The following is a 26881-nucleotide window of genomic DNA, read 5'->3' on the forward strand; positions in this document are numbered from 1 at the left end:
AGACAAACGTCATAACGGTGCTTGTGATGTTTCGATGGGGAATTGTGAAAAGAAGGCCTAGATGAGCTCATGTTGGGGATAACGGCGTTGCTGAGAGTGCTTCGCGAAGAGCGGATCAGGCTGAAAGTAAATGAAAGTGGTTGCGGAGTCCGTCACTGAGTCTAGCCAGAGTCAAAATCGCGGAGTCACGGTCGCGTACGGAGAACTGGGTGCTGATAAACGGGTATGAAATCGGGCTTACGGAGTGCGATAACAGCGGCGCCTTCGATCACCAGCTAATACTGACAAAGCAGGGTTATGGCTGCGTAGGCATGAGTAACAGAGATCGTACGACCCCGCTCTGCAAGTCATACAGGCTCGTTGCAAGCCTGTTTATAGAACGTTCGCGCTAGGACAATTGAGGCAAGAAACCGAAGGGGACATGTGGAGTGGACATCTTTGCATTTGTACGAAATGGACGAGACACCGAACTATGAAATGCGTCCTTTGCTCGACACGAGTTTAGCACTGGAGCTTCCGTGGAGCGACCTTGCGTCTCACCGCGGCTGCGTAGAGACCGCGGCGGTCGCCGAGCACACCAAAGAGGATTTTCGTATTCCGCCAGGGGTTCGGTGCACCTGCTAAAGATAGGATCCGACTTCCTAAGGGAGGAAAGTGCGGGGTCGATAGAGTTCATTTGAAGGCTGAAATGGACATGTGACACCGAGACTAAATTCAATATTCAATTGCGATGTAGACTGTATAAAGAGACCGCCCTTGGGAGCGACTTGTCCCTCCCACTCTCACTGTCCAAACGTTACTGCATTCCACATCATGTCTGATAGGATCAAGCACTCTCAGCCCATCTCTATTCCCAACAGCGGTGTCCACCACCACTCTCGCGCCAGATCTGCGTCCTACTCCGGCTCCTCTGATGACGACTCCAACTCTCCGCCGCTTCAGACTCCCACTTCCGCTGTTCCACCTCCGCGAGTTGGCACCGCTCAGTCTCCATCCACGTCCCCCATCTTGTCTTATTTCTTCCAGGCACCAAACAAGGTTGCATCTGTCATCCCTCAGAGTCCAACAGCAGGCTTTGGCTCCATTGGGCGTGGGTTCCCTGCCAAGCCTCAAGAGCAGCCAATTATGGAGGAAGACGAAGAGCATGAATCATCCATTGTTCGCCATGCCCGACGCATGAGCACATCTGCGGGTTGGGCACCTGCGGCACCGCGCTTCAATGCACCGACCACGGCAGAGCAGGTTGAGAGGGGCGCTGGTCTTCTACGTAGGCTCAGCTTGGGGAGCGCCTTCATCAGGGTACGTTTTAACTCGATTTGTAATATCGGTAGTAATTTGACTCAAAATTCTATTTATCCACATCAGCCTCAACCTCCCTCGCCTCCCCTGCAACACAGCGTCCCGTCCGTAGCTGCACCTGCGCCAGGATCTCCTCCCACTATGAAACAGCCACCATCACCCGGTCGCAAGAAGAGGCGTGCGTCGACTCTGGCAGTCCCTGGCGAAGCACGGCCACGCCGTTCCCCAAGCCCTATGGGTGAACGTATTCTCAAGGGTCACTTCGACGGTTTCAATTGACCCAAAAGTGTCCTCCCTGCAAAAGTGCGGGTACCTGGATATATGCATGATCTGCCCGCTCCATACCCATACCATGCTTCGTTTAATTAGCGCCGCGAGTCCGTGGTCGCCGTGGACTGTTTCAGTACCCGAGCAAGAGTCATCACTGCCAACCTTCTACCGTTCAATTATATGCACCTTGAACTTGATCGTGGGCTTGAAGCCTAATGATAATTCTTCACTGAACTTGCCATCAGTTCCACTTGCCCAAGCCTTATTTTGTTTCTTATATTTATTCACTTCGGTATCTATTTCCATTCTCATATTTCTTTCCCTCCACTGCCTCCACACCATGATCGTCACTTTATATCGATCCGAACTCGCCTCTCGAAAGCGCTGTATAAGTATCCTATTCCATTGGTCACCACTTTGCCATATTTTTTCCCCCAAGAAGTCATCTTTGTTCACCCGTAGTTCAGACAAGAATCAGAAAGACGTATATTGTGTATAACATGAATTTGTAACGAACAAACAAACAAACATGTCATTATGTACATCATTTGTTTCATGCCTGCTATATAGACCAGACGCAAAACCACTTTCATGTGCCTGCTCAATATGAATCCGTTGACCGAAGATCCCCACATCAAAATCACATTTATAACCCACAATGATCGCAGTTCATTCCTGAGATGAAAAGAAGGCTGACGAACTGCGTCAGGAGCCCCTATCCAACTGTCAACTGAATGCAAACCTTATTCATGGTTGAGTAGGAGGGTTAGAAGGAGCGAGACAACAGCACGTCGTGTGATCACATCTGCGTAACGCAATTGAATTAACGGTAATACTCCCTCTGTTCTTCATGCCTTATCCGCATTGCATATACATAAACCGCATTGTTTAGCGCATTGAATAACTTAAACTTCCCTTTAGCCGTCGGCACTTCTGGAGCAAGATTTTCTTGGCAAGACGGGGTCAAGTACAACGTATCAATTCAGTCGGATGAGCCTTTGGGCTTGGGGTCGACGTGTTGAATAGGACGAGGACGAGGAAGAACGGTGGCGGCAGTTACGCTCGGTATCACAACTTGGCAGTAGATGCTGTGCGATATCCCCTTTGCCTCCTACCCCTCACTAGAAACCGTTTCCTGAGCCCGTTTCCTCCGGATAGAAGTACCAGAGCACTAATGTTCCAATATACCAAGAACCCAAAAGAAGGAGGATTCATATACTTACATGTATTGTGACACACCAGGCCAGATCCGACAGTCTGGAAGATCGGGAATCGGTTGCCCGTCCGAGTGTTCTTCGAGAGAGAAAAGGTGCTCATCACATAAACGGGGCTTGTGAAGGCATCTAACGGCGAAGGTGTGTATATTCGTATCCGAAGATCCAAAGAAAGAATGGGGTGGAAGGAAAAGGAAGTCGAGGGAACGCGGCAGAAGGTTGCGGAACAGCATGATGGAAGGACTAAGAAGATGGCCTAGGATGATGTAGAAGATGGCGAACCCAGATCGAAGCAATAGGTACGTGTTGTCGATTGCCGGCAGTTTTGCTTCGTGTTGTTGAGGGTATGGTTGAGAAGCATGTGTATGCATTTAAATGGAGGTTAGAGGGCTGGGATGGAAGAAAGTTACGGTTATTACCGACAGCTTGGCTACCATTTGTTTGTTTGCTGCATGAGTGAATTTGACAGTAAACTTTGTTGACAAAGAAGAAATGAAGAGCCACTATTGCAAAGATCTCCGCGAGAGGACTAAAACGGCGAAAAATGTAACGGAAAGACGAAAAACCTAGGAATCCAAGAAGAGACGGGTTCAAGAACGTTTTGGAAGCGAGCAAGGAGCGATCCGCAGCACCTTCGTTTCGGCGAGCCGCGATCTAAATATGCTTCGACGGAAGATACCTAGTGTGAGTAGTATGAGTCTGTGGGAGTCTCTTGGCTATACACGTAGCTAAATTTTGAGTGAGAGCCTTGACTGCTTTTGCGCCGTGTTTAGCCTAGAGAGGTCTAGGATGGGATTCAGCGTTGCGTCACAGGAGAGTAGAAGGTCGTCAATATGGCGAGCCAAGAACTTGCGTGAGTTGGGCATGACGGTGAACATGCGGTCGGGTAACCGGGCTGCCATTGTGTGCGACGGTCGCCCTGCATGGCACTTCAAGGGTGTTCCCAAGCGAGAATCCCAAACTTTAATTGAGACTGGTGGGTTTACCTTAACTTTCTCTGGGTGTCTTTGAATTATGCGTCCGATCTGCTTCAGATGCTGAACATTGTCATAAAAGGATACATAAGGGCTTACTTATGGAGGATAGCAGAGTGTTAACCCGACTCACGGGACTTTCGGGGAGGCGCATGTATAAAACTCTTTGCAGAATTGCAAGATCTTGACAGTGGCGTGATACTAATCATGGTGGTTGAATATGTTAGTCGATATACTTGGATGTCCTCGATGCGGCCGTTGAGTCTGATGATGAAGCCAAAGTAGACTTCATTCAGGGCGCTTTTCAAGCAATAAATCTGAATGCAAATTCAACTGAGATGAGCAGATACAAGATCTTGTTTCTCTTCACGGATAACAGTCTGAGAGCAACAGGATAAATGGCTTTGACGTTTGACCAGTATATCCAGTTTGTCATGAAGGCTGTGTCTTCCGAGGTGCGGGTGCGAATTTCGGATTTACGCCTTCAATTGTCAGCAGAGGTATCGATGCACAGTGGCAGATTTGACCAGAGTGTGTTTGTTGAGAATTGAGCGAGGGGACCGTCCTCATTTACCAACGCCACGTGATCGAGACACGAGGCCATTCAATCTCCGCCTACTTGGCCTTCAAGTTTGTCGCGCAATTTTGGTGCTTTGAAGCCGCCGTTTATTAAAAATTTAACTCTTTCAAGTTCATATTTATCTCTCGCCATAAGATTAGATGCAGTTGTGTGACAAGAGGAGCTAAACATGACTGCTACTCACACCTCTCTGCCACACAACCTCAAAGCTGAAGATTATAAGCTCATTAGTGTCTCAATTTCGTTTAGAGAAATCCAACCACTGTATATGAAGGTAATTTGAAAAACGGAATAATAGGTGGATCATCCAGGCTGTTAAGCGATCGTGGCGCAGTATCATTTGCAATAATTTGTCGATTAATATTCTTTTTTTACTGCATTTATTAGATTTTTAAGTTTCAGCAGAAAATAAAAATTTAGATAAATTGGGTCGTGGCTTAGCGGCTTCCATTGGCGTTATGAATAATGACGAAATATTAATGCATTTGGTAGGTGATCAATAAGTTAGAAATTGCTGTAAGATGATGAAAAAATGTTTCGTCACCTGAGCGATTCGAACACTCGCGTGCAAAGCACAACCGCTAGCTCAAGAAATAGCAGGCGATCCCGTTAACCACTCCGGCAAAGTGACTATCATTATTTTTAGTGTTCAGGACAACTATAAAGAGAAATTAATAAAGCTGAGCCTCGGCTATTTCGTCCGTTCCATAAGGCTATGATTTTGCCGGACATGAACTCTCCCGCGTGCCGCGAACCGTGGGTTCTTTTTTATTCCTCTCACAATGATCTTTTTTTGCTTCCGACAACGCGGCAACGGCGCGATTCGGGCGTGCTTGCACTGCATTGCGCTTGACTTCTGAAACGTTTGACGGACACGGACCCTCACGTCAACTCGGACGACGGAACGATGGATCTTATCATCTTGACGATTGAGCGGCGATTGCACAAAGCTTATTCGCGGGCGAGTCTTGTCGTCTTGCGTTAGGTCCGACGATGATCAAGGACATCGGAGGCAGACAAATTGTGGGTTTTTTGTGTGCATTTGTGCCACTGTGACATCTCCATTCCTCACTGGACCGCGATCCTGATGACGAGAAGAGGAAGGTTCAATAGAACGTAACTGGCTTTTTGTCTCTCGTTTCGGTCTGCGAAGGGGATTCCTTAACTTGTTTCATGCCGATCTCCGCGTACGGTTATTACTCCTTGACAATTGCCTGTGCGTGCAATGCAGCGGCGAGCGAGTACGACTCATGCGGGTTAGTATAAATAGCAGACCTATAAAGGTCTGCCTGCTCGTACCGCCCATCTACTTTGCTCCTGCTCATCATGGAGTGCGCCACGATCCTGTCGCCAGCCATGGCACAGCCAACCTCGGCCTCATCGATGTTCCCTGTTGAAATCTGGCGAGAGATCATACGCCTTGCGACGCTCACGCCGAGGCCGACACGCTCCTGCGAACCCGGGCAGGCATCAAAAAGTGCGGTTCACTTCAACTGGCCCCATACGGCTTCTTGTGGCGTTATAGACGATGAACCGCCGAAGACGAAGCACTCCCTTGCCCTCACTTCCTATAGGTTTTGGCATATGACGAGCGAATTCCTCTACGAAACCGTGCACATTCGTCGTGCTGACCATGCGCGCGTCATTGCCACGAGCCCAAGCTTGCAAGATGCACTCGCGAAGTGGACGAAGAACCTTATTATTGCGCCAGTATTCGACTTGGCATTGTCCCATGCCGAATTCAGTCCGCTGGCCAGGCAGTTCGGAGAAGACATCCAATTGACTCTCGGATGTTGCAAGAAACTTAGGTCGCTTGTTATTCGTGCGGACGCGGTCTCAAAGCGGCTGGCTATGTACGAGGTGTGGATGAAGATTTGTCGTGCGGTCCCGCTGGGAGTGCAGCACTTGGATATTGATGATGATATTCATGCTCCGTCATTATGGGAGCCTCGTCATCTCCTAGAGACCCGATACGATGCGTTTCTACGATCCTTGCGCCTCACAGCCGTTCAAAACACCAGCGCTTACGACCTGCCGAACCTGTCGCATCTCGCTTTATACAGCTGGCCTATTGCAAGTAAATGGGCTATGCAGTCACTTACACATCTGTATATCACGTATTTCCCTAATTTACCTCGCACGAATACCTTCTGGACGTCTCCAAAGCCTACATTGGAGCTGTTGCATTTCGGTCACGGAACCGACTTGGGCAGTTTCCCCGACCTCTCTCGATTCTTGCGCAACACTACGCCTAACTTGCACACGCTCGAATATTATTATTATGGAGACTCCGAGATGTCCTGGGATCCTAGTGCACTGCCCGACTCGTTGAAGCGTGTCACCATCAAGACTTTCCATCACTGGCCTACTGGTTACAAACGTGGGCAGCTGGAAATGAATTTCTCGAACGACAACTCAGAACCTATCCTCCTGCCTGCTTCAGCAGAGCGGTGGAGTGCATTTGCCAGACATATTGCTGGATTCAATGTACGACCTACCATTCTCGTGCCTAAGGGCACCTCGCTCAGTTGCCTCGAGGCGGTAATCAGGCCGATCTTCGCGGAACGTGGCGCAGATGCCTGCTTTGCAGAATCACCCTAATCCGTTTCCTCACTTCCCACTTCATCTGACTCGTCTCAACGCCTTGATAACGACCCATCATGATGATCCACCCTCGTTTACAATACTATCATCCGCCCATATATACTTTTACGTCACGCTATAGTTGCATTTCGTTATTTATACACTTCGCCCGTATAGACTACATCGACTCGTAACATCGCCGACTACGCACTGGATTTGCTCTTATCCTCTTTGTACAATCAATACTAGCTTCGATTATTTTGACGTCTGACAGTCTGATCAATGTACGCCACATCCATCTTTTAGAAGCACTTCCTTGTTTTGATCTTCTACCATGCTCCCACCGGCGCTCCCTGCTGAACTATGGAGATGCATCATTCACTGGGCCACAGAAGAGTCTGCCTGTTTGCTCCCACCCAATGCCCAGGCTTCATTTGGCTGGCCGTATCATCCAACTTTTGATGCCTCGTTCTTTCGCTCTCTCGCCACAAAATGTAACCTGGCCCTCGTGTCCCGTCAATTCTCAGAGATCGGCTCGGAGTTCTTATACGAGACTCTGCATTTCAGAAGACCGACTCAACTGATACTCCTAGCTCAGCAATGCAAGTCAAATTCTGCCGTCGTCGACAAGTTGCAGTCTTGGACGAAGACGCTACATGTAACGCCTGTCTTTGACCCAGTCACAACTGAGGAAGATGTTGAGGAAATTGAAGAGTTTCTGCGATCTATGCTAGAAATTATACAGTTCTGTCCTCGACTACAGAGCGTTCTGGTACAAGCGGATAGCGTCACCCTCTTTCGGGAACCGACATACCAACCTTGGGTATTGATCCTCTCGCTTCTCCCATCAGGGTTACACCATCTTGCTGTCGAGAATTTCTTGCTAGGACCGGTCTCCTGGAATCCACCACTATTCAGCTCATGGGGCACAAGTTCAGTGCTCCGAACACTGCGTCTGGATGCGCATCACCCGCCTTTTGAACATCACTTCCCACACTTGACGCACCTCTGGTTATTCTCCTGGTCATCGGCGAGCCAGTGGGACATGCCTGCTCTAACCCATCTTTACATTGATTATTTTCCTGGAAACGAAACGACAGCAACCTTCTGGTTAGAGCCAAAACCTTGTCTCAAGCTCTTGCATTTCGGTGGCGACACGGATTTTGGGCTGTACTATCCTGATCTTCCTCAACGATTACAAGAATGTACGCCGAACCTCAAGAAACTAGAATATCACTGTTCTGGAGACCTTGACGTACGTTGGGACCCAAATTCCTTATCAAAATCAATCAAAGAGGTAACACTCAAGCTTGAAGATGGTGAATTCGGTGGCATACACCGGGATTCACCTTTATCGCGTGAAGATATTTTGTTGCACTATACTGCTGCTGGGTTCGAGATTTTACTGGAATTGTTGACTGAATTATGTCCATCGGGAGCGAGTAGGTGGATGAGGATTGAACGCCACTTGGAGAAGTATAGCCCTCATCCTGCGAAGTTGTGTGTGCTCCTGCCAAGACGTGCTGCTATTTTACTTCAAAATAATGAGGATCCGCCTCCTCTCATACAATCGTCTCGCATTCCGATCACGCCTCGGTAGCGAAAATAGGGCTTCCCTAACTCGTTTTATTTTTACTTTTGATTCGAGGTTACCATTCTGTCCATTCTTGCAATCAGTCTCAAAAAGCAAGAAAAGTGTCTCTTAGCTGATAAAGCGTGTAATTGTAAGACATTTTAATAGAGAAATATATTTAGTGCAACATGTTCGTTATTAGCATGTCCAATAATATGTACAAAAGGGCAAACATGCTGATTCCAGGTACAGTGAAGTGGAAAAAGGTCAGTCCACCCTTTAAGCTCACACAAAACATCAACGGTTTCTTTCATCGACGAGGGCGCAGTCTGAGGAGCAAATGGCCATCACTCATCATCCACAAGCTTTCCCTCCTTCGGCACGGATGCCGGCGTTGGTCCAGTTGACTTTTTCTGCGGTTTGCGTGCATAGTACTCGGCGATAATCTTGGGCGAAATGCGGTTGAGTTGCTCCTTCGGGAAGATACGCAGTAATGACCATGCGAGGTCCAATGACTCGAAGATCGTGCGAGATTCGTAGGCACCTTCATGAAGTCGTACTTCTAAGTAACTGCTTACAAAGATGGTAATGAGATGAGACGTACCTTGTCCTACGAATTGTTTCTCGAACTTGTCTAAGAACTCAAGAGCGAGTTTGTCTTCGCTTGATAGTGCTTCTTCACCGACGACGGCTTTCATCGACGCCGCATCACGGCCAATGGCGTATTTAGCATACTATAGGATAGGAATGTGTGAAAATAGGTAGAAGTCTGGATGCAAGAATAAAAGCTTACAAGCTGATTCGATACGTCACCGTGATCCTTACGCGTAAGCTTCTCTCCGATGGCACTCTTCATGAGACGCGACAAGGACGGCAGCACGTTAATTGGCGGATATACTTGTCTGTTGTGCAGCTGTCGGTCGACGAAAATTTGCCCCTCCGTAATGTAGCCAGTCAAGTCAGGAATCGGGTGAGTGATATCTATGAGGACAAACGAGATCAATTTCTGTTAGTGTGAAACCTACATCGATGCAGAGCGACATACCGTCGTTAGGCATGGTAAGGATGGGAATCTGGGTAATTGAGCCGTTACGTCCTTCCACACGCCCAGCACGTTCGTAAATAGTCGACAGGTCAGTGTACATGTAACCGGGATAACCACGACGGCCGGGCACTTCCTCACGCGCGGCAGAGACTTCACGAAGTGCATCGGCGTACGACGACATGTCAGTTAGGATAACAAGGACATGCTTCTCGAGTTGATATGCGTAGTATTCAGCCGTGGTGAGAGCGAGACGTGGCGTAATGATACGTTCGATAGTTGGATCGTTTGCGAGATTGAGGAAGAGTGTGACACGGTCAAGCGAACCGTTCTCCTCGAAGTCTTGTTTGAAGAATCGTGCAGTCTCCATGTTCACACCCATGGCGGCGAAGACAATACTGAAATTGTCTTCATGCCCATCATGCACGTCTTTGGTAGGTCGCTTGACAAGACCTGCTTGACGACAGATTTGTGCAGCGATCTACGTGAAGTTACGGTTGGGGTTATTCGCATGCGTTACAGAAGCAAGAAATGAAACGCACTTCGTTGTGTGGTAGACCAGCGGCTGAGAAGATGGGAATCTTCTGCCCTCGAGCAATGGAGTTCATCACATCGATAGTTGAGATACCTGTCTGGATCATTTCCTCGGGATAGATACGAGAGTATGGGTTGATAGGGGAGCCTAAACGCGAGGCATCAGTGAATATCGACGAATATGTCCGGCGCTAAGGGGCGAATGTAGGTCAAGACGCACCATTAATATCAAGGTAATCTTCAGCGAAGACTTTGGGACCATTGTCGATCGGATTACCGGACCCGTTGAATATACGACCCAACATGTCCTCCGCCACAGGCAACTTCATACTGCTACCAGTAAATTCGATGTGTGTCGACTTAACGTCGACACCAGACGTGCCCTCGAACACCTGCACGATGGCTTTCTTCCCTTGAACCTCGAGAACTTGCCCGCCACGTTTCGATCCATCCGGAAGGGTGAGCTCGACGATCTCATTGTACGACGGAAACTGGGGAGCAAGTTAGGAGTACAGTCCGTAACGGTACGGTTCCAATCTACCTTGACGTTGTCCAGCACAACTAAAGGTCTAAGAGCGCAAGTCAGACTTATAAATTAGCTATATACATCCAGAGCGCTCACCCATTGACGGCAGATACGGTTCTGTAGTCTGCAATGCATAGCAAGTTACACCACGTTAATTCAGATGGAGGTGTTAGAACGCACCTAGATGTGGCTTGACATTGTATTCCCTGGTCACGGCAGCTGCATTAATGGCAGCAAGCTCCTTATCACTGAGACGTGGGTCGGGTGCCATCGTCGTTTGTCGCGTAGAAGTAGAGGAGGCGGTTCAGCGAGCGCGACGCCGCAAGGTGTGGACGGTCAGATCGCCAAATCGGGATGTCCGTCAGTTCCTGGTGCCGCGTCTCCCTTTGCGACTTCTCTCATCAACTTGGGCGACTATTTATAAATACATCTTTCTGTCTTTATGCGAGGCGACGAGAGCAGCTCAGATATACATTCGCTATCTAGGATATTCTAGATTCAACAGACCCTGGGCTTAGCATTAGTTAACGCTGCTACTCTGTCGCAAATGACTGCTGATTTAGTTACTTATTCCTGCTAAAGAACATCAACCGCCCGAGGTTCTACGCTGCAACATATCTTGTTTGCACATACTTCTGAGAGTTTCTTGCTTCAGGGCGGCAGCCAGAGATTACTTTACACCCCAAAACGCTTTGGTACTAATTTGAAAACCCACGAATCGGTTTAAGCGGTTTCTAGAGGACCATGTCTTGGTGCTGTGATACAGTACTTTGCCACCGTTCCGAACAAGCTTCCCGTCTTCGCGCATTTTAACTGCATGTATTTACCCCAATCTTGGGGCGTATCGGATGCACCGTTGGCCTTCTTTTCTGGCCAATACTCAAGCATACTGAGCATCTGGATGCTCTTATCAACGCTACCCAGCAGCAGTCAAGCGCCAGACCATGCAAATGAATACACAACTCAACAAAGCTATCGCTGTCGGAATAAGCACATTGCGAAATTCCGAGGCTCTATAACCGATTTAAATCAAGCCTTCTTCAATGTTTGTCACCGTCAATTTGTGGCAGGCTAACACTCCATCTTCGACAGCATTAATCAGTTGAGTACATACTAGAACATCCTTGATTCGGCTGCACAAATAATCAATTCCAGGCATCTAGCATTGAGAAAGCAATCTTCGTTTCGGTGCAACGAGAAAAGCGGAGTGATTTGCCATACATATCGCAAGCAGGCTGTTCCATCAGCTGTTGTATCTACTCGGTGGATTCGACGGAGACATAGTTAGAGGCAGAGCTTCCGGGACCTGCATCCGTTGCGAACTCACTTCAACGGTGGCACCCTACAGTCCGGGAAATAATCGATTGTCCGTTAAATCACACAATAATTAAAGTTAATACAGTCGGGCGTCCGTGTTCGGGCACCTATTTGGAGACGCACTCATTGGTTCCGTGCAGTAAAACGCCGATGAACAGACAGAAGCACAGCATGTAAACAATTACTTGATCCTTGCATCGGACCGTCGGTCGCATTCAGGGACTAATTAGGATGGATGATTTCGGACCTTTCTGACGACTGAAATGACTGTGGTACACAGAAATCACCTCATACCTCATATTCTGATATTCTATTGGATGTGGGGAGAGTTACATTCCAGACGGATAAAGGCACGGAGGTCCGTAGCCAATAGGAAAGCGGACGAACGCGGAATCTTGCTGCACGAGACAACGTTCTCTAATACGATTTCTTCCGAGCAAACGTGTTTTTCACAAATCTGAGTGAGTATATGCAGATATTTTACGTCCAGAATTTCACTAGAAGAAAAGCGAGGGCTCAAACGAGGGCTACAGACCTGAAAAAAAAATGAATACATGTGTCATGAACGAAATATGTAATTTATTCATAAAAGGATTGTAGCAATATTGCAGGCACCAGTGGATGAATGGCGGCCTAAGATCTGCTCGGACAGATCCACTGAGCTAGAGGATCGACATCTACTTTAGCCTGGAACGCTGAACTGGTCAAGAAATTGCTCTTGTATTTGTTGCACATATCAACGTTACTGAAGACGCCCAGGAAAATTAAGACAAGATCGTGAGAGCTCGACGCTGTCTGTAGTCTCCTAAGAGTTCTGGCTTCTGGAAGAGAGAAAAAATAACGAAGGAAAAAGCAGGAGAAGTGTATAATTTCCAGAAAAGGAAGGCAGATCAGTGAATTAGCCGTAAAAGATTCTTTGGGGAGCCCCAAAGAGCTTTGGAGTTTAAAATACTTTCTGCACTTTCTTTCCCGACTAGCAACTGGTCCGGTGAGCACCCGCGTCTTTTTTTCCTCCATAGCTGTGCATCGCAGCACTGATACTACTTTTAATTGCTGCGCGACAGACTTCTCTGTCGAAGCGACCGTAGATTTATAGACCGACCACGAGGAGACAGAAAAACGCCATGGCTCCGAACGGTCACGCTGACCCTAAGAAATGGGTCCAACAGCGTCCTCTTATAATTCAGCTAGGGAACGTTAGAGTATGTCGTTTTAACTTTCAAATGACGCGTAGCCTTTCTGACTGACACGCGTTACTGCGCGTGCAAAGTTTTCTGTACCCGTAGATGCGAGTGGCAAAGAGTGGATTGCCGCCGAAGTTTTGCGCGAGGAGTTCTTGCACTCGCAGAAGGATATAGACGCGGTGGAAACCACCAGCGAACTAGAGAATGCCACTGAGGCAACCATCGAGCTTTTTGCTCGCTTCTTAGGATTTGTCGCAGACAACCTAAAAGTCGAGCAGAATTTTGCCGACGCGCGTTGCGCAGTGCTTGCCTCTGCGTTCGAGACCTTCACACATGCATATCTGTCGACCAGAGATGTGCATTCACTGACCGCGACCTTCGACACTGACGCACGCAAGACCGTACTTTCTTCATATTACCGCGCACTCGCCGCTCTCGAGGCCGAAAATGTAGCAGATGTTCCGCGGGGTCCGGCTTCGGCTCTTCTTACTGCGATTGAAAAAGGCGAGGCATCGGCGTTCGCTTTGTTTGGTGGGCAGGGCACCAATGAAGTTTATTTTGACGAACTCCAAGCACTTTACGACATCTATAAACCATACGTCGAACCCTTTATTACTGCACTCACTATTAATGTTCTGCAACCGCTTGCAACGTCATCGACGTCCTCGTTTTACGTATATGGTCTTGATGTTATTTCTTGGCTCTCTGGTGCTCTTCCGCGCCCACCAACCGAATATTTTGCTTCGGTTCCAGTGTCATTCCCACTCATTGGTCTTACTCAACTCACGCAGTACTTTGTTACTTGCCGTGTTGCAAACCTTACGCCAGGCGAACTTCGTGAACGTCTCCATGGTGCTACAGGCCATTCGCAAGGAATAGTCTCAGCCGTTTGTATTGCTGCCTCGGATGGCACTCAGAGCTTCGTCGAAAACGCTGCGAAAGCGTTGCGCTGGCTATTCTTCAGTGGCTTACGCGGACAGGAAGCATTCCCCGTGCTTGCCTTAGAGCCTGGAATTGTAAGCGATGCTATTGAAGGTGGTGAAGGCGCCCCGTCCCCTATGCTAAGTGTCTCTGGTCTTGCGCTTAAAGACCTTGAGCCGCACATTAGCACGACCAATAAACACCTTCCTGCGAACTCCCAGCTGTTCGTCTCGCTCCACAATGGACCGAAGACCTTCGTGATCACGGGGCCGGCGAAGGCGTTATACGGTCTCGTTACTAGTCTTAGGAAGGTTCGGGCTCCACCAGGTTCGGATCAGAGCAAAACGCCATTCTCTCAGCGGAAGCCAGTCTTTTCGGCACGCTTCCTCACAGTTGGTGTTCCTTACCACAGTGACTACTTGAAGGGAACGACCGACAAGGTTGTGGAGGATTTGAATGGAGAGGAACTCTGGACATCGACAGAAATCGCCATACCTGTCTACCATACGGAGAGCGGTGCGCATATATTCATCCATTTCTCCTTTTCCATGCTTAGCTTTACAATTCTCAGGTTCGGACTTGCGCAGTCTGACGACATCTGTCGTACGTTCGCTTTGCGATCAGATCTTCACGCAACCTATCCACTGGACTCTTGCAACGAACTTCCCAGAATCTGCAACGCATGCAATCGATTTTGGCCCTGGCGGTCTGAGTGGAATCGGTCCGCTCACCGCTCGAAACCTTGAAGGGCGCGGTGTTCGAGTCGTGGTCGTCGGTGAGAAAGGCAAGGGTGGTTCCGAGGTTTACGACTCGACTAGTGTAAAATACGAGCAGTGGTGGGCAAAGAAATGGGCACCTGCCCTCTTAAAGACCAGGTATTTTCCTTTATCTTCCCTTTTGATCTGAAAGCTCACAAGACTGAATTTGCAGTGATGGCAAGTTATATATCGACACGCCATTCTCTCGGCTTTTGGGTAAGCCACCGATTATGGTTGCTGGGATGACACCATCGACTGTGAAAGCCGGCTTTGTAAGCGCAGTTCTTCGCGCAGGTTACCACGTTGAACTTGCTGGAGGCGGTCATTATAATGCTAGTGCCTTGCGTGCAAAGGTTGCAGAGATTCAGGCGCAGATTCCTGAGGGCGTCGGGCTGACTCTTAATTCACTGTACATCAATCCGCGTCAATTTGGATTCCAGTTCCCGTTATGGCAGGAGATGCGTCGGGAAGGTCTTCCCGTTGAAGGTTTCTGCGTTGCTGCTGGCATTCCAACCACCGAGAAGGCAGCAGAGATTATTGGAGCTTTGAAGGCCGCCGGTATCAAACACGTTGCGTTCAAACCTGGTTCCATCGACGGAATCCGTCAAGTCGTCAATATCGCAGCCTCCAATCCAGGCTTCCCTATAATCATGCAATGGACTGGTGGACGTGCAGGAGGTCACCATTCTTGCGAGGATTTCCACCAACCTATTCTCGTGACATACGCTTCAATCCGTCAGCAACAAAATATCTGTTTGATTGCTGGTTCTGGTTTCGGTGGTGCGGATGACGTCTGGCCGTATCTTACTGGAGATTGGTCTGAGGATCTATTTGGCGTCCAGAAGATGCCTTTCGACGGATTCCTGTTTGCCTCGCGCGTCATGGTGGCAAAAGAAGCGCATACATCGTCAAGTGTAAAGGATCTCATTGTTAAAGCTTCTGGTGTATTGGACAGCCAATGGGAAGGCACGTACACGAAAGAAACAGGAGGAATTCTTACTGTACGGTCGGAACTTGGAGAACCCATCCATAAGATCGCTACTCGCGGTGTTAAGTTGTGGAAGGAGTTTGATGATACAGTCTTTAAACTGCCAAAAGAGAAACGTGCAGAGTGGCTTGCGCAGCATCGCGCAGAGGTCGTTGAGAAGTTGAACCGTGACTTTGCGAAGCCTTGGTTCGGATGGAAGAAGGATGGACGTGTTGCCTCAGACATTGGCGATATGACTTACGAAGAGTCGGTGTTGAGAATGGTGCGCTTGATGTATGTTGCACATGAGGGCCGATGGGTCGATATTTCGCTTCGTAACCTCACAGGAGACTGGCTTCGCCGAATCGAGGAGCGTTTCGCTGGTGTAAAAAAAGCGTCCATACTTCAGTCCTATTCATCCTTGGACGATCCTGCTACGTTCGTTGAAAGCTTCTTTGAGACCTACGCGGAAGCTACGCAGCAACTTCTGGCGGCTGAAGATAAAGCATATTTCTTGGCTATTGCCCAACGTCCGGGCCAAAAACCTGTGCCTTTCATTCCTGTGCTTGACGCGAACTTTGAGGTCTGGTTTAAGAAGGTAAGCATCTGTATTTGTTGAAGTACTATCCAATACTAAACAAACTTGACAGGACTCACTCTGGGCGGCAGAAGACATTGAAGCCGTGTTTGATCAAGACCCACAGCGCGTTTGCATTTTGCAAGGTCCAGTTGCTGTGAAGCACTCCAAGGTCAAGGATGAACCGATTGCAGATCTCCTAGGAAATATCACCTCCATGTTGTCGAACAAGCTCTTGGAAAGATATTACAGCGGTGACGAATCGAAGGTTCCTACCATTGCCTACCTTAGCAATGTTCCGACACGGAAGGTCGACGCCATTGGTGCAGAAAGTAAGACAACTGGAGACGAGACTATATACAGAATTGGTTCGATAGTGCCATCGACTGTGGAATGGCTTGAGGCGCTCTCTGGAACGGAACTATCATGGCTCCGCGCTCTTCTCAGGACACCCTTCGTCGTCCAAGGTACCTCGTATGTCGACAACCCAATCAGTCGGCTTTTCGCACCGCGTGCAAATCAGAAGGTCCTTGTCAAGTCCGCAGGCGACTCACCTGTATCAGTTACACTTTACGGTTCCGCGCGGTCGCATGGTATTCATGAACCAGACTTCAAAGCAGTCGAGGTCACCTACGATTCGGCAGCGAAGGCGATTAATGTCACCATGTTCGAGGATCGTCGTGACGTTGCAGTGCCGCTCAGGTTAATTTTCAACTACCGACCAGACATGGGCTTCGCACCTATCCATGAAGTCGTTGATGGACGGAACCAGCGCATTAAGGAGTTCTACTGGAAGTTATGGTTTGGTGACGAGAGCAGTCTTCCGGCCATCGACGTACACGAGACGTTCAAGGGACCAGAGGTCGAAATTACGTCTGAACATGTCGAGAAGTTCTGTTCCGTGGTTGGTAACGACGGGGAAGCATTCAAGACTGTCCGCAGTGAGGAGGTTCAAGCGCCGATGGACTTCGCCATTGTGACTGGATGGCAGGTGCGTAGTGTTGTTATTCCTCAGCTGCTTTATCGTGAACAAATTTTTTGCAGGCAATTATGAAAGCTATTTTCCCTGAATCAATCGACGGTGATCTATTGAAACTCGTTCACCTCTCTAATGGCTTCCGCATGCTGGCAGGCAGCAAACCGCTCAAGGTCGGCGATATTTGCCAAGCCGAGGCGCGGGTTGTCTCGGTCATTAATAATGATAGCGGAAAGGTGGTCAAAGTAAAAGGACACGTGCTTCGCGATGGAACGCCTGTCATCGAGGTTATCTCGTCCTTCCTTTACCGTGGTCGATTCGCCGACTTCGCTAACACGTTCGAGATCGTCGATGAGCCGGATTACGTCGTTAAATTGACGTCTGAATCAGCTGTTGGGGTATTGCAGTCAAAAGAGTGGTTCGAATGGGAAGATGACTCGAAGCCTCTCAAGGCTGGCACCTCCCTTATCTTCCGTTTGAAGTCCGAGGTCTCGTACAAAGACAAGACGCATTATTCTTCAGTATCGGTCTTTGGTGATATTTTCGTGCGCGATCCTCTTAAGAACCTAGTCAAAGTTGCTGCCGTAGACTTTTCCTCAGACGACTGCCAAGGCAATCCCGTCGTAGCTTATCTGAAGCGGCATGGAACCGAACCGAACGTAACGGCCCCACTGTCAAACAGTGGCTATAGCCTGACGAATGCCAACGTGCCTACCACGTTCTCCGCACCTCTTACGAATGAGCCATATTCCAAGGTCTCTGGCGACTTCAACCCGATCCATGTGAATCCTTATTTCTCGGATTTCGCGTCGCTACCTGGCACGATCACCCATGGTCTCTGGTCAAGTGCAGCAACACGTCGATATGTTGAGAATGTCGCTGCAAAGGGTCGTCCGGATCGTGTCCTCTCGTAAGTCTCGTACTCTAGATTCTTATATCTCATATGATCTAAAATCTGTCTTGCTAGTTATGATGTGGCCTTCATCGGTATGGTATTGCCCGGGGATGAGCTAAATGTTGATATCAAGCATGTTGGCATGAAAAACGGCAATATGGTTGTGAAGATCACGACGTCGAAATCATCTGGCGAGAAGGTCCTTGAAGGTTCCGCTGAGGTTGCACAGCCGACCACTGCATACGTGTTTACCGGACAGGGCTCGCAAGAGCCGGGCATGGGCATGGAACTTTACAACAATTCGCCAGCTGCTCGTGCCGTTTGGGATGGCGCTGATAAACACTTGCTCGCTGTTTATGGCTTCTCCATCGTTGACATTGTCAAGAACAATCCGAATGAGAAGACCATTCATTTCGGCGGTATCAAGGGCCAAGAGATCCGACAGCGTTACATGGACATGGCATACGACACCATGGACAAGGACGGCAGTATCAAAACCCTGCCTCTTTTTGCGGACATCAACAACCGTACTCCACAGTACACTTTCAGCCACCCATCTGGTCTGCTGTTTGCAACTCAGTTCGCGCAGATTGCTCTCGTCGTGACGGAAAAGGCGGCGTTCGAGGATATGCGCTCGAAAGGGCTCGTTCAACCAGACAGTGGCTTCGCCGGACACTCCCTCGGCGAGTACTCGGCACTCGCATCGATCGCTGATGTCCTTCCGATCTCCGCACTTGTGGATGTTGTATTCTACCGTGGTATCACGATGCAACGTGCGGTAGAGCGTGACGAGCACAACCGTTCAAATTACGCTATGTGCGCGGTAAATCCGAGTCGCATATCAAAGACCTTTAATGATGCAGCACTTCGTGAGGTGGTTGACTCAATCGCGCATCGGACGGAGCTGCTTTTGGAAATTGTCAATTACAACGTCGAGGTAAATCTTTATGGATGTCTACAGAACTTTGACTTATACGCATACAACAGGGCCAACAATATGTCTGCGCCGGAGAGTTAGTCGCGCTTCAGACGCTCACGAACGTCTTGAATTATCTGAAGGTAGAGAAAGTCGACATCGCGAAGGTATGCATCCTGCAGAGCTTTCTGAGCTTATTGCTCACGGACGGTATTTATTTAGCTTACTGAGAAGTTCACTGTCGACCAAGTGAAAGAAATGCTCGGGGAGATCATCAAGTCCTGCTTCCAGAAGGCTCAAGAACAGAAGGCAGCACAAGGACACATTAAGCTCGAGAGGGGCTTCGCTACCATTCCCCTTCCCGGTATCGATGTACCATTCCATTCCCGTTACCTGTGGGCTGGAGTCATGCCGTTCCGTGCATGTGAGTGCCAAGTTCCTTTCGTACTGGCTTTGAGCTCTCACACGCAATTCTAGATCTCTCGAAGAAGATCAACGTTGCGTTGATCAATCCGGATATGCTCATTGGCAAATATGTTCCTAATCTAGTTGCAAAACCATTTGAGGTTTCTCGCGAGTACGCCCAGATGATCTATGACCAGACATCTTCTCCGCGCCTAGACAAGATACTCAAAAACTGGGAAAGGGACAACTGGGCCGACGATGAGCATCGTCAGCGTCTCGCATACACGATTCTCGTCGAGCTACTAGCATACCAGTTCGCATCCCCCGTGCGTTGGATTGAAACGCAGGATGTCCTTTTCACGCATTTCAACTTCGAGCGTTTCATTGAAATCGGCCCGAGCCCCACGCTTACCGGTATGGCCGTTCGTACCCTCAAGGCGAAATACGAAACGCAGGACGACTCAATTAGTCACGCCCGTGCTATTCTTTGCCACTCAAAGAACACGAAGGAGATCTACTATGAGTTCGAAGACGAAGTCGCAGAAGCACTTGTGGAGCCATCCGAATCAGCCGCGCCTGCGGTCACCACAGCTCCTACTCTCGCAGCGGCGCCTGCCGCCGCTCCGGCACCATCTGCTGTGCCCGCGGCTAGTATCGCAGACGAGCCGCTAAAGGCTATCGATACGCTTCGCGTCATTATCGCCCAGAAGTTGAAGAAGAACATCGACGAAGTGTCATTGTCCAAGTCAATTAAGGACCTCGTCGGTGGTAAATCGACTTTACAAAACGAGATTCTTGGTGACCTACAGCTAGAGTTTACTTCTGCACCTGAGAAGGGTGAAGAGCTTCCCCTTGAAGAACTTGGTTCAGCAATGCAATCAGGTTATTCTGGTATGCCTGGTAAACACACTTCAGGCCTTATTTCTCGCCTTGTTGGAGGCAAGATGCCTGGTGGCTTTAACCTTTCTGCTGTCAAGGCGCATTTGTCAAAGGCATGGGGTTTGGGTCCTGCACGGGCAGACGGCGTATTGCTCCTTGGCCTGACCATGGAGCCAGCAAAGCGTCTAGGTTCCGAGGCGGAGGCGAAGGCTTGGTTGGATTCCATTGTCCCAATATATGCGGCACGTTCTGGCGTGACGCTCTCGCAAGGCGGTGGGGCTGCTGCTGGTGGAGGTGGAGGCGGCGCTGTAATCAATAGCGAGGAATTCTTGAAGTTTAAGGCGGACCAAGACAAGTTCGTTTCTCAGCAGATAGAGCTTTACATGCGTCACCTTGGTCGTGATTCACGTGCTGGGGAGATCGCTCACGACAAGGAAAAGGCGAATGCAGCGGAGTTGCAGGCACGCCTCGACTCTATCATCCGCGAACACGGAGATCTGTACCTTGATGGTATTCAACCAGCATTTGATCCACTCAAAGCCCGTCACTTCGATTCTTCTTGGAACTGGGTCCGTCAAGATGCATTGCTCATGTTCTACGACATCATCTTCGGCCGATTGACCGCTGTTGATCGTGAAATTACAGCAAGGTGCATACAAATTATAAACCGAGCTGATCCGAGCATGCTACGCTACATGCAGTATCATATTGACAAGGTCGATGCGAGTCGTGGGCCGACTTACAAACTCGCTCAGCAGCTCGGCCAGCAGCTTATTGACAACTGTAAGCAAGCTCTCAACAATGGCCCTCTGTACAAAGATGGTAAGCCGCCATTCTCCCTTCTCAGAAGTACATTAATGTTTCGCAAACACAGTAACTTTCCCAACTGCTCCACATACTGAGATCACTAAGCGTGGCGATATTGTCTACACCGAGGTTGTACGGGAGAACGTACGAAAGTTGGAGGCGTATGTCGAGGAGATGGCCAGTGGCGATTCGGTCCCTGGTACCTTCAACATGCAGAAAATTCAAGAGGACGTCCTCAGATTGTGGAACGTCGTGAAGTCTCAACCCGAGATTGGTGAAGAGCAGAAGAGCAAGATTAAGGCACTATACGATGGTGTCGTCCGGTCTCTGCGGAAAGGCTCCGAGGACAATCTCTCTGACACTCGTCGCGCTCCTCGTAGTCGTCGATCGTCTTCGCAATTCCTCCGCCCCGAAGTCCAGAACATTACCTCTATCACGGCCGACAAAATACCGCTACTTCATTTGAAACGTCGTGTTGGAACGACTTGGGAGTACAGCAGTAACTTGACTGGTGTTTATCTCGACGTTCTTGGCGAGATTGCGACATCCGGTACAACCTTCAAAGATAAGAACGCCCTGCTAACAGGCGTAGGAAAAGGTTCAATCGGTGTTGAGATCCTCAAAGGACTCCTTTCAGGTGGTGCTCATGTTGTAGTCACGACCTCGCGATACAGTCGTGCAACGGTTGAGTACTACCAGGACATTTATCAACGTTTCGGTAGCCGAGGCTCTGCTCTCACAGTCGTCCCCTTCAACCAGGGCTCGAAGCAGGATGTGGAGACCCTTGTTGACTACGTGTATGCAACGCTTGGTCTTGACCTTGATTACATACTTCCTTTCGCTGCTGTACCAGAGAACGGCCGTGAGATTGACGGCTTGGATGACAAGTCAGAGCTCGCACATCGTATTATGTTGGTGAACCTCTTGCGCTTACTTGGTGCAGTCAAGACGAAGAAGGCGAGCCGACACTTTGTGACGCGTCCCACGCAGGTTATCCTCCCGCTCTCCCCTAATCATGGTCTCTTCGGCAACGATGGGTTGTACTCCGAATCGAAGATTTCTTTAGAAACACTCTTCAATCGCTGGAATTCGGAGAGCTGGGGTGAATATCTCTGCTTAGCTGGTGCAGTCATTGGGTAAGTTTTTATGCTATAATCGCTTGATGCAGCAACTCATAACAAGATTAGGTGGACCCGCGGAACTGGCCTCATGGATGCAACGAATATGGTGGCCCACCAGGTCGAGTCTTATGGCGTCCGGACGTTCTCGGCGAAGGAGATGGCGTTCAATATCCTTGGTCTCATGCATCCTCTTCTATTTAGCATTACACAGGTTGAACCCATCTGGGCGGACCTTAATGGAGGCATGGACCGCCTGCCTGACTTAGCGGAAATCACGACGAATATCCGTTTGACACTTAATAAGCAAGCTGAGTTGAGGCGAGCCATTACACTCGACAACTCGGCCGATTTCACGACCATGAAGGGCGGTGAAGCAGAACGCGTACTCCAAACGGTTACTGTTACACCTCGGGCCAACTTCAAATTCGACTTCCCCACCCTCGAGTCGTCAGATGCCTTTGGTGAGATTTCCAAATTACGGGGACTCATTGATCTCGAGAAGGTGGTCGTTGTCACTGGTCACGGCGAAGTTGGCCCTTGGGGAAGCTCGCGTACGCGCTGGGAAATGGAGGCGAGGGGTCATTTCACTATCGAAGGATGCATCGAGATGGCTTGGATGATGGGTTACATCAAGCATTTCGATGGTAAGCTTCCAAACGGCTCCCTTTATGTCGGATGGGTCGATAGCAAGAGCGGGGAGCCTGTCGACGACAAGGATGTCCGTGGCAAGTACGAAAAGGACATTCTCGCTCATGCTGGTGTTCGTTTGATTGGTAAGCAATTTCCTTCGCGGAGAAAAGTAACGGTGCCTCACAAGACTACAGAACCCGAATTGCTCGATGGATATGACCCAAAGAAAAAGACTTTCAATCAAGAAATCGAACTTATCCATGACTTAGAACCGCTGGAGGTTTCGACGGAAGAGGCCGAGCGCTTCAAGCATGAGCATGGCGAGAAATGCGACATCTGGCTCGCTGAGGGCGACCAGTGGTTGGTGAAACTCAAGAAAGGAGCCCGCGTCTTTGTGCCGAAATCGATCGTGTTCAGCCGCACTGTTGGTGGTCAAATCCCGACTGGATGGCATGCTGGACGCTATGGTATCCCTCAAGATATCATTGACCAGGTCGATCGCTGTACACTTTGGGCGCTTGTTTCCACTGCAGATGCACTTAATATGTCCGGAATTACGGATCCCTACGAGCTGTACAAGCATATGCACCCTTCAGAAGTAGGTACATGTATTGGTGCCGGCATGGGCGGTGTAGAATCGCTTCGCAAGATGTTCCGTGATCGTCGAGACTCCATCGAGGTACAGAATGACGTCCTCCAAGAAACGTTCATCAATACAACCGCGGGTTGGATCAATTTGTTGCTTCTCTCGTCCAGTGGACCAATCAAAATTCCTGTCGGGGCGTGTGCTACTGCTCTGCAATCAGTTGAGATCGCTTGCGACACTCTGCTATCCGGTAAAGCGAAGGTTATGCTTGCTGGGGGTTATGATGACTTAAGCGAAGAGGGCTCGTTCGAATTCGCGCAGATGAAGGCGACAAGCAATGCTGAGACAGAGTTTGCCATGGGTCGCGAACCGACGGAGATGTCAAGGCCAACAACAACTACTCGTTCGGGCTTCATGGAGTCAATGGGCTCTGGTGTTCACGTTCTCATGACGGCCAAGACTGCTCTCGAACTAGGTTCCCCCATCCGAGCTGTGATAGGATTCACTTCGACCTCGACTGACAAAGCAGGCAGGTCCGTTCCTGCACCTGGCAGAGGCGCGCTCTCAATTGCCCGGGAGGTTTCTGCGAAGCATAGTTCACCGATCCTCGATATTGCCTATCGTTCGCGGCAACTCGCCTTCCGGAGAAAGCAGATCTCGCAGTGGCTCAGTAACGAACATGAACAACTCCGCGAGGAGGTCGAGCTACGCAAGACACAAGGCGAGCAGGTTGACGAGGAGTACATATCATCCCGAGTTGCTCAGATTGAAAGCGATGCTGCTCGTCAAGAGAAAGATGCATTAGCAGTGTATGGTATGCTTTCCGGGTCGGATCCTCACATCTCTCCACTTCGTCGTGCTCTGGCCGTCTTCGGTCTCACTCCAGACGACATCAACGTCCTGTCCATTCACGGAACGAGCACCAAGGCGAACGAAAAGAACGAAACTCAAATCTGGAATGATATATTCTCCACACTCGGCCGAACGCCAGGAAACGCCGTCCCAATAATGGCTCAGAAGAGCTTGTGCGGCCATTCTAAAGGTGGTTCAGCTGCATGGCAGCTTGCTGGATTAGTCCAGACAATTGCTACTGGTATTGTCCCTGGAAACCGGAATGCTGAGTAAGTGTGTCCCGGTACGCCTCAGGACCTCATTACTGAATATACGCTCGTTCTAGTAATGTCGATGCCGATTTCCGCAAGCACGAATATCTCATGTTCCCTTCGAAGACCATTCATACAGACGGGATTCGAGCTGGTGTTATGGTATGTATCTTGAAGTTAGTACCTGCGGTTATTCTGATCATGCTTTAGTCGTCCTTCGGCTTTGGGCAAGTGGGTGGAACGGTGCTTGTTATCCATCCCCGCCATCTTCTCGGAGCCGTCGACCCTGTACAGTACGAGGCTTACAGAATTCGCAACCGAGAACGCGCATTAGCTTGCTATAAAGCAATGACCTCAATGATGACTACAAACTCGCTGGTCAGGGTTAAGGACGCACCTCCATACTCAAGCGAGCTTGAAGTTCCTGTACTTCTCAACTCTGCAGCGCGAGCCATCTTGGATGAAAAGACGGGAAGCTATGCGTTCCCGAAGAAACTAAACACAAAAATTCAATTTGATAAGTCCAATGTTGAGGCTGCGGCGAAAGCACTGGCCATTGGCGAGGGTTCCATTGGCGTCGGTGTTGACCATGGTAAGCTCTACTTGAATATTCGTTGTCGCCGCGTACTGAAGTAGTATTTCTTCAGAACTGATCTCGGCTGTTCCTTCTTCCAACTTGACATTCGTCTCGCGGAACTTTACCGATGCCGAAATTGCGTACTGCCACTCTCAGCCAGCACCTGCGGCGTCCTTTGCCGCACGCTGGGCCGGGAAGGAAGCAGTGTTCAAATCACTCGGAGTTGCGTCAAAGGGAGCATCGGCCGTTATGAAAGACATCGAGATTCTTCCTGACTCCCTGGGTGTACCGTCGGTCACGCTCCACGGTGATGTGCTGGCCGCTGCAGAGAGTAAGGGAGTTGCGAAGGTACTCTTGAGTCTCAGCCACTCGGAGACCGTCGCGATTGCCTTTGCTCAAGCAGTCTCTTCTTAAACATTCTTTTGTGCAATGATTGTAGATTAGAGGGGTTTCTTTTCTTTCGCATGCATGACACGTCTTAGAGATTAATGCTTTATTATTTCATAATTGGGACTTTTTTCAATTCTGTATTCACGAACCAAACAATAGAGATTGAAACATCTTCTGCATACAACGTCTACGACGTACTTATACCAGGCCATAAAGGTTTGCTTCTTCGATATAGTCACCGATTCGTTGTGGAACCATAGCGCGCCATTGTTGGCTCCGCTCCACTCTCTGCCTTCGAACCTCCGTGGAACTCAGAGTCATCTCATAGTCGGTCAAAATTGTGAATGATACGCTTCCTGATACAACGAATGGCTGCGCAATCGACAATGTCTCTTGCATCTTCTTCTGGCTCTCTGAGATGGGTGTTTCTGCCTGTAACGGAGTCTGCCAGGAATTTATTCCATCTAGCTTTTCACCTCTCCAAGCACAGACAACTTCTGAACCGTCTCCATCTGGGGGCGGTGCAAAGAATTTGCGAAGTGCTATGTGCATTTCCTCAAGAGAGTTGCTATAATAACGGGGCGCGAGGAATCGTTCGAGAGTATCGAACCCCATTATGAACGACAGCTTTACTTGAGCGTGCCGCGTGTTTGTGGTTTCTCTTTCTGTACCTTGTGCTGTGGTGGAATCGAGTCCAGTAATACGATCTTGCAAAAATCGTCGAAGAGCGATGGACTTCTGCACGAAGGTGGGTTCGTCAATGATAGCAACTGCAACATTGCCTTCTGTCGGAGAAGGCGACATGCCATCAGAAGAGGAGCGAGAGGATGATGTATCTTCAAGTTCCTGTGCGAGAAGTACCATCATGTCCAGTCGCTGCTCATATGTTGCTTCTCCTGGTTTTGGTGCTGCCTTATCGGCGTTCCGTACAGAGAGCAGGAGCAGACGCGCATCATAGTCATGACGACTGCCATAGTTTGGTGGGCTTGAGGTATCCGACAGTTTTGGAGGTCTTGAACGTGCTAACGCGAGGTGAGCCAGTGTTGGAGGATTGAATGAAGAATCAAGCACAGATATTCGGAGGTCTACTGAGTATTCATAAGCACTTGAGTAGCTTCGCGACATTGGGCATCGGTCACCAAATAGGCTTACCAGTACTCCGTTCTATATTTGTGGAAGCAGTGGCAGTTGATCCAGAAGGACGCAGAGGCCAACGATCGTGCGAGCTATAGACGAGCCGCACCATTTCTCTACGTTGCTGGACGGAATGTATACAT

General features: G+C 49.3%; 6 protein-coding genes and 1 non-coding gene across 7 annotated transcripts; 4 read left to right on the forward strand and 3 right to left on the reverse strand.

The window, feature by feature from the left end:
• The first annotated feature begins 478 nt into the window (after positions 1-478).
• Positions 479-1998, forward strand: FOMMEDRAFT_144731 (uncharacterized protein). Its single transcript, XM_007263067.1, has 2 exons — positions 479-1299; positions 1366-1998. The coding sequence occupies exons 1-2, from the start codon at positions 814-816 to the stop codon at positions 1576-1578; spliced, it is 699 nt and encodes a 232-aa protein (XP_007263129.1). The 5' UTR covers positions 479-813; the 3' UTR covers positions 1579-1998.
• Positions 1999-2551: 553 nt separating this feature from the next.
• FOMMEDRAFT_152189 (uncharacterized protein) lies at positions 2552-3154 on the reverse strand (the record flags this gene model as incomplete). Its single annotated transcript, XM_007263068.1, has 3 exons — positions 2552-2643; positions 2699-2740; positions 2809-3154. 3 exons carry the CDS (start codon positions 3152-3154, stop codon positions 2552-2554), a joined length of 480 nt encoding a protein of 159 aa, XP_007263130.1.
• Positions 3155-4875: 1721 nt separating this feature from the next.
• FOMMEDRAFT_t11 lies at positions 4876-4968 on the reverse strand. Its single transcript has one exon. It is a non-coding gene; the product is annotated as a tRNA-Ser (tRNA).
• A 304-nt stretch (positions 4969-5272) lies between these two features.
• Positions 5273-7034, forward strand: FOMMEDRAFT_144732 (uncharacterized protein). Its single transcript, XM_007263069.1, has one exon. It carries the CDS (start codon positions 5664-5666, stop codon positions 6936-6938), a length of 1275 nt encoding a protein of 424 aa, XP_007263131.1. The 5' UTR covers positions 5273-5663; the 3' UTR covers positions 6939-7034.
• Positions 7035-7254: 220 nt separating this feature from the next.
• Positions 7255-8520, forward strand: FOMMEDRAFT_144733 (uncharacterized protein; the record flags this gene model as incomplete). Its single annotated transcript, XM_007263070.1, has 1 exon — positions 7255-8520. One exon carries the CDS (start codon positions 7255-7257, stop codon positions 8518-8520), a length of 1266 nt encoding a protein of 421 aa, XP_007263132.1.
• Positions 8521-8840: 320 nt separating this feature from the next.
• FOMMEDRAFT_76558 (V-type ATPase) lies at positions 8841-10866 on the reverse strand (the record flags this gene model as incomplete). The annotated part of the gene is made up of 9 exons (XM_007263071.1): positions 8841-9037; positions 9098-9227; positions 9287-9474; positions 9539-10016; positions 10078-10217; positions 10290-10560; positions 10593-10638; positions 10692-10719; positions 10776-10866. The coding sequence occupies 9 exons, from the start codon at positions 10864-10866 to the stop codon at positions 8841-8843; spliced, it is 1569 nt and encodes a 522-aa protein (XP_007263133.1).
• Positions 10867-12976: 2110 nt separating this feature from the next.
• FOMMEDRAFT_17335 (fatty acid synthase) lies at positions 12977-26577 on the forward strand. The gene is made up of 16 exons (XM_007263072.1): positions 12977-13114; positions 13183-14533; positions 14589-14892; positions 14948-16340; positions 16393-17310; positions 17364-18205; positions 18263-19127; positions 19178-19273; positions 19329-19530; positions 19584-21212; positions 21265-22333; positions 22385-23091; positions 23143-24655; positions 24712-24799; positions 24848-25229; positions 25285-26577. The coding sequence occupies exons 1-16, from the start codon at positions 13037-13039 to the stop codon at positions 25626-25628; spliced, it is 11781 nt and encodes a 3926-aa protein (XP_007263134.1). The 5' UTR covers positions 12977-13036; the 3' UTR covers positions 25629-26577.
• Positions 26578-26881: the final 304 nt, after the last annotated feature.

The sequence above is a fragment of the Fomitiporia mediterranea genome (assembly GCF_000271605.1).
Source record: "Fomitiporia mediterranea MF3/22 unplaced genomic scaffold FOMMEscaffold_2, whole genome shotgun sequence".
NCBI lineage: Eukaryota > Fungi > Basidiomycota > Agaricomycetes > Hymenochaetales > Hymenochaetaceae > Fomitiporia > Fomitiporia mediterranea.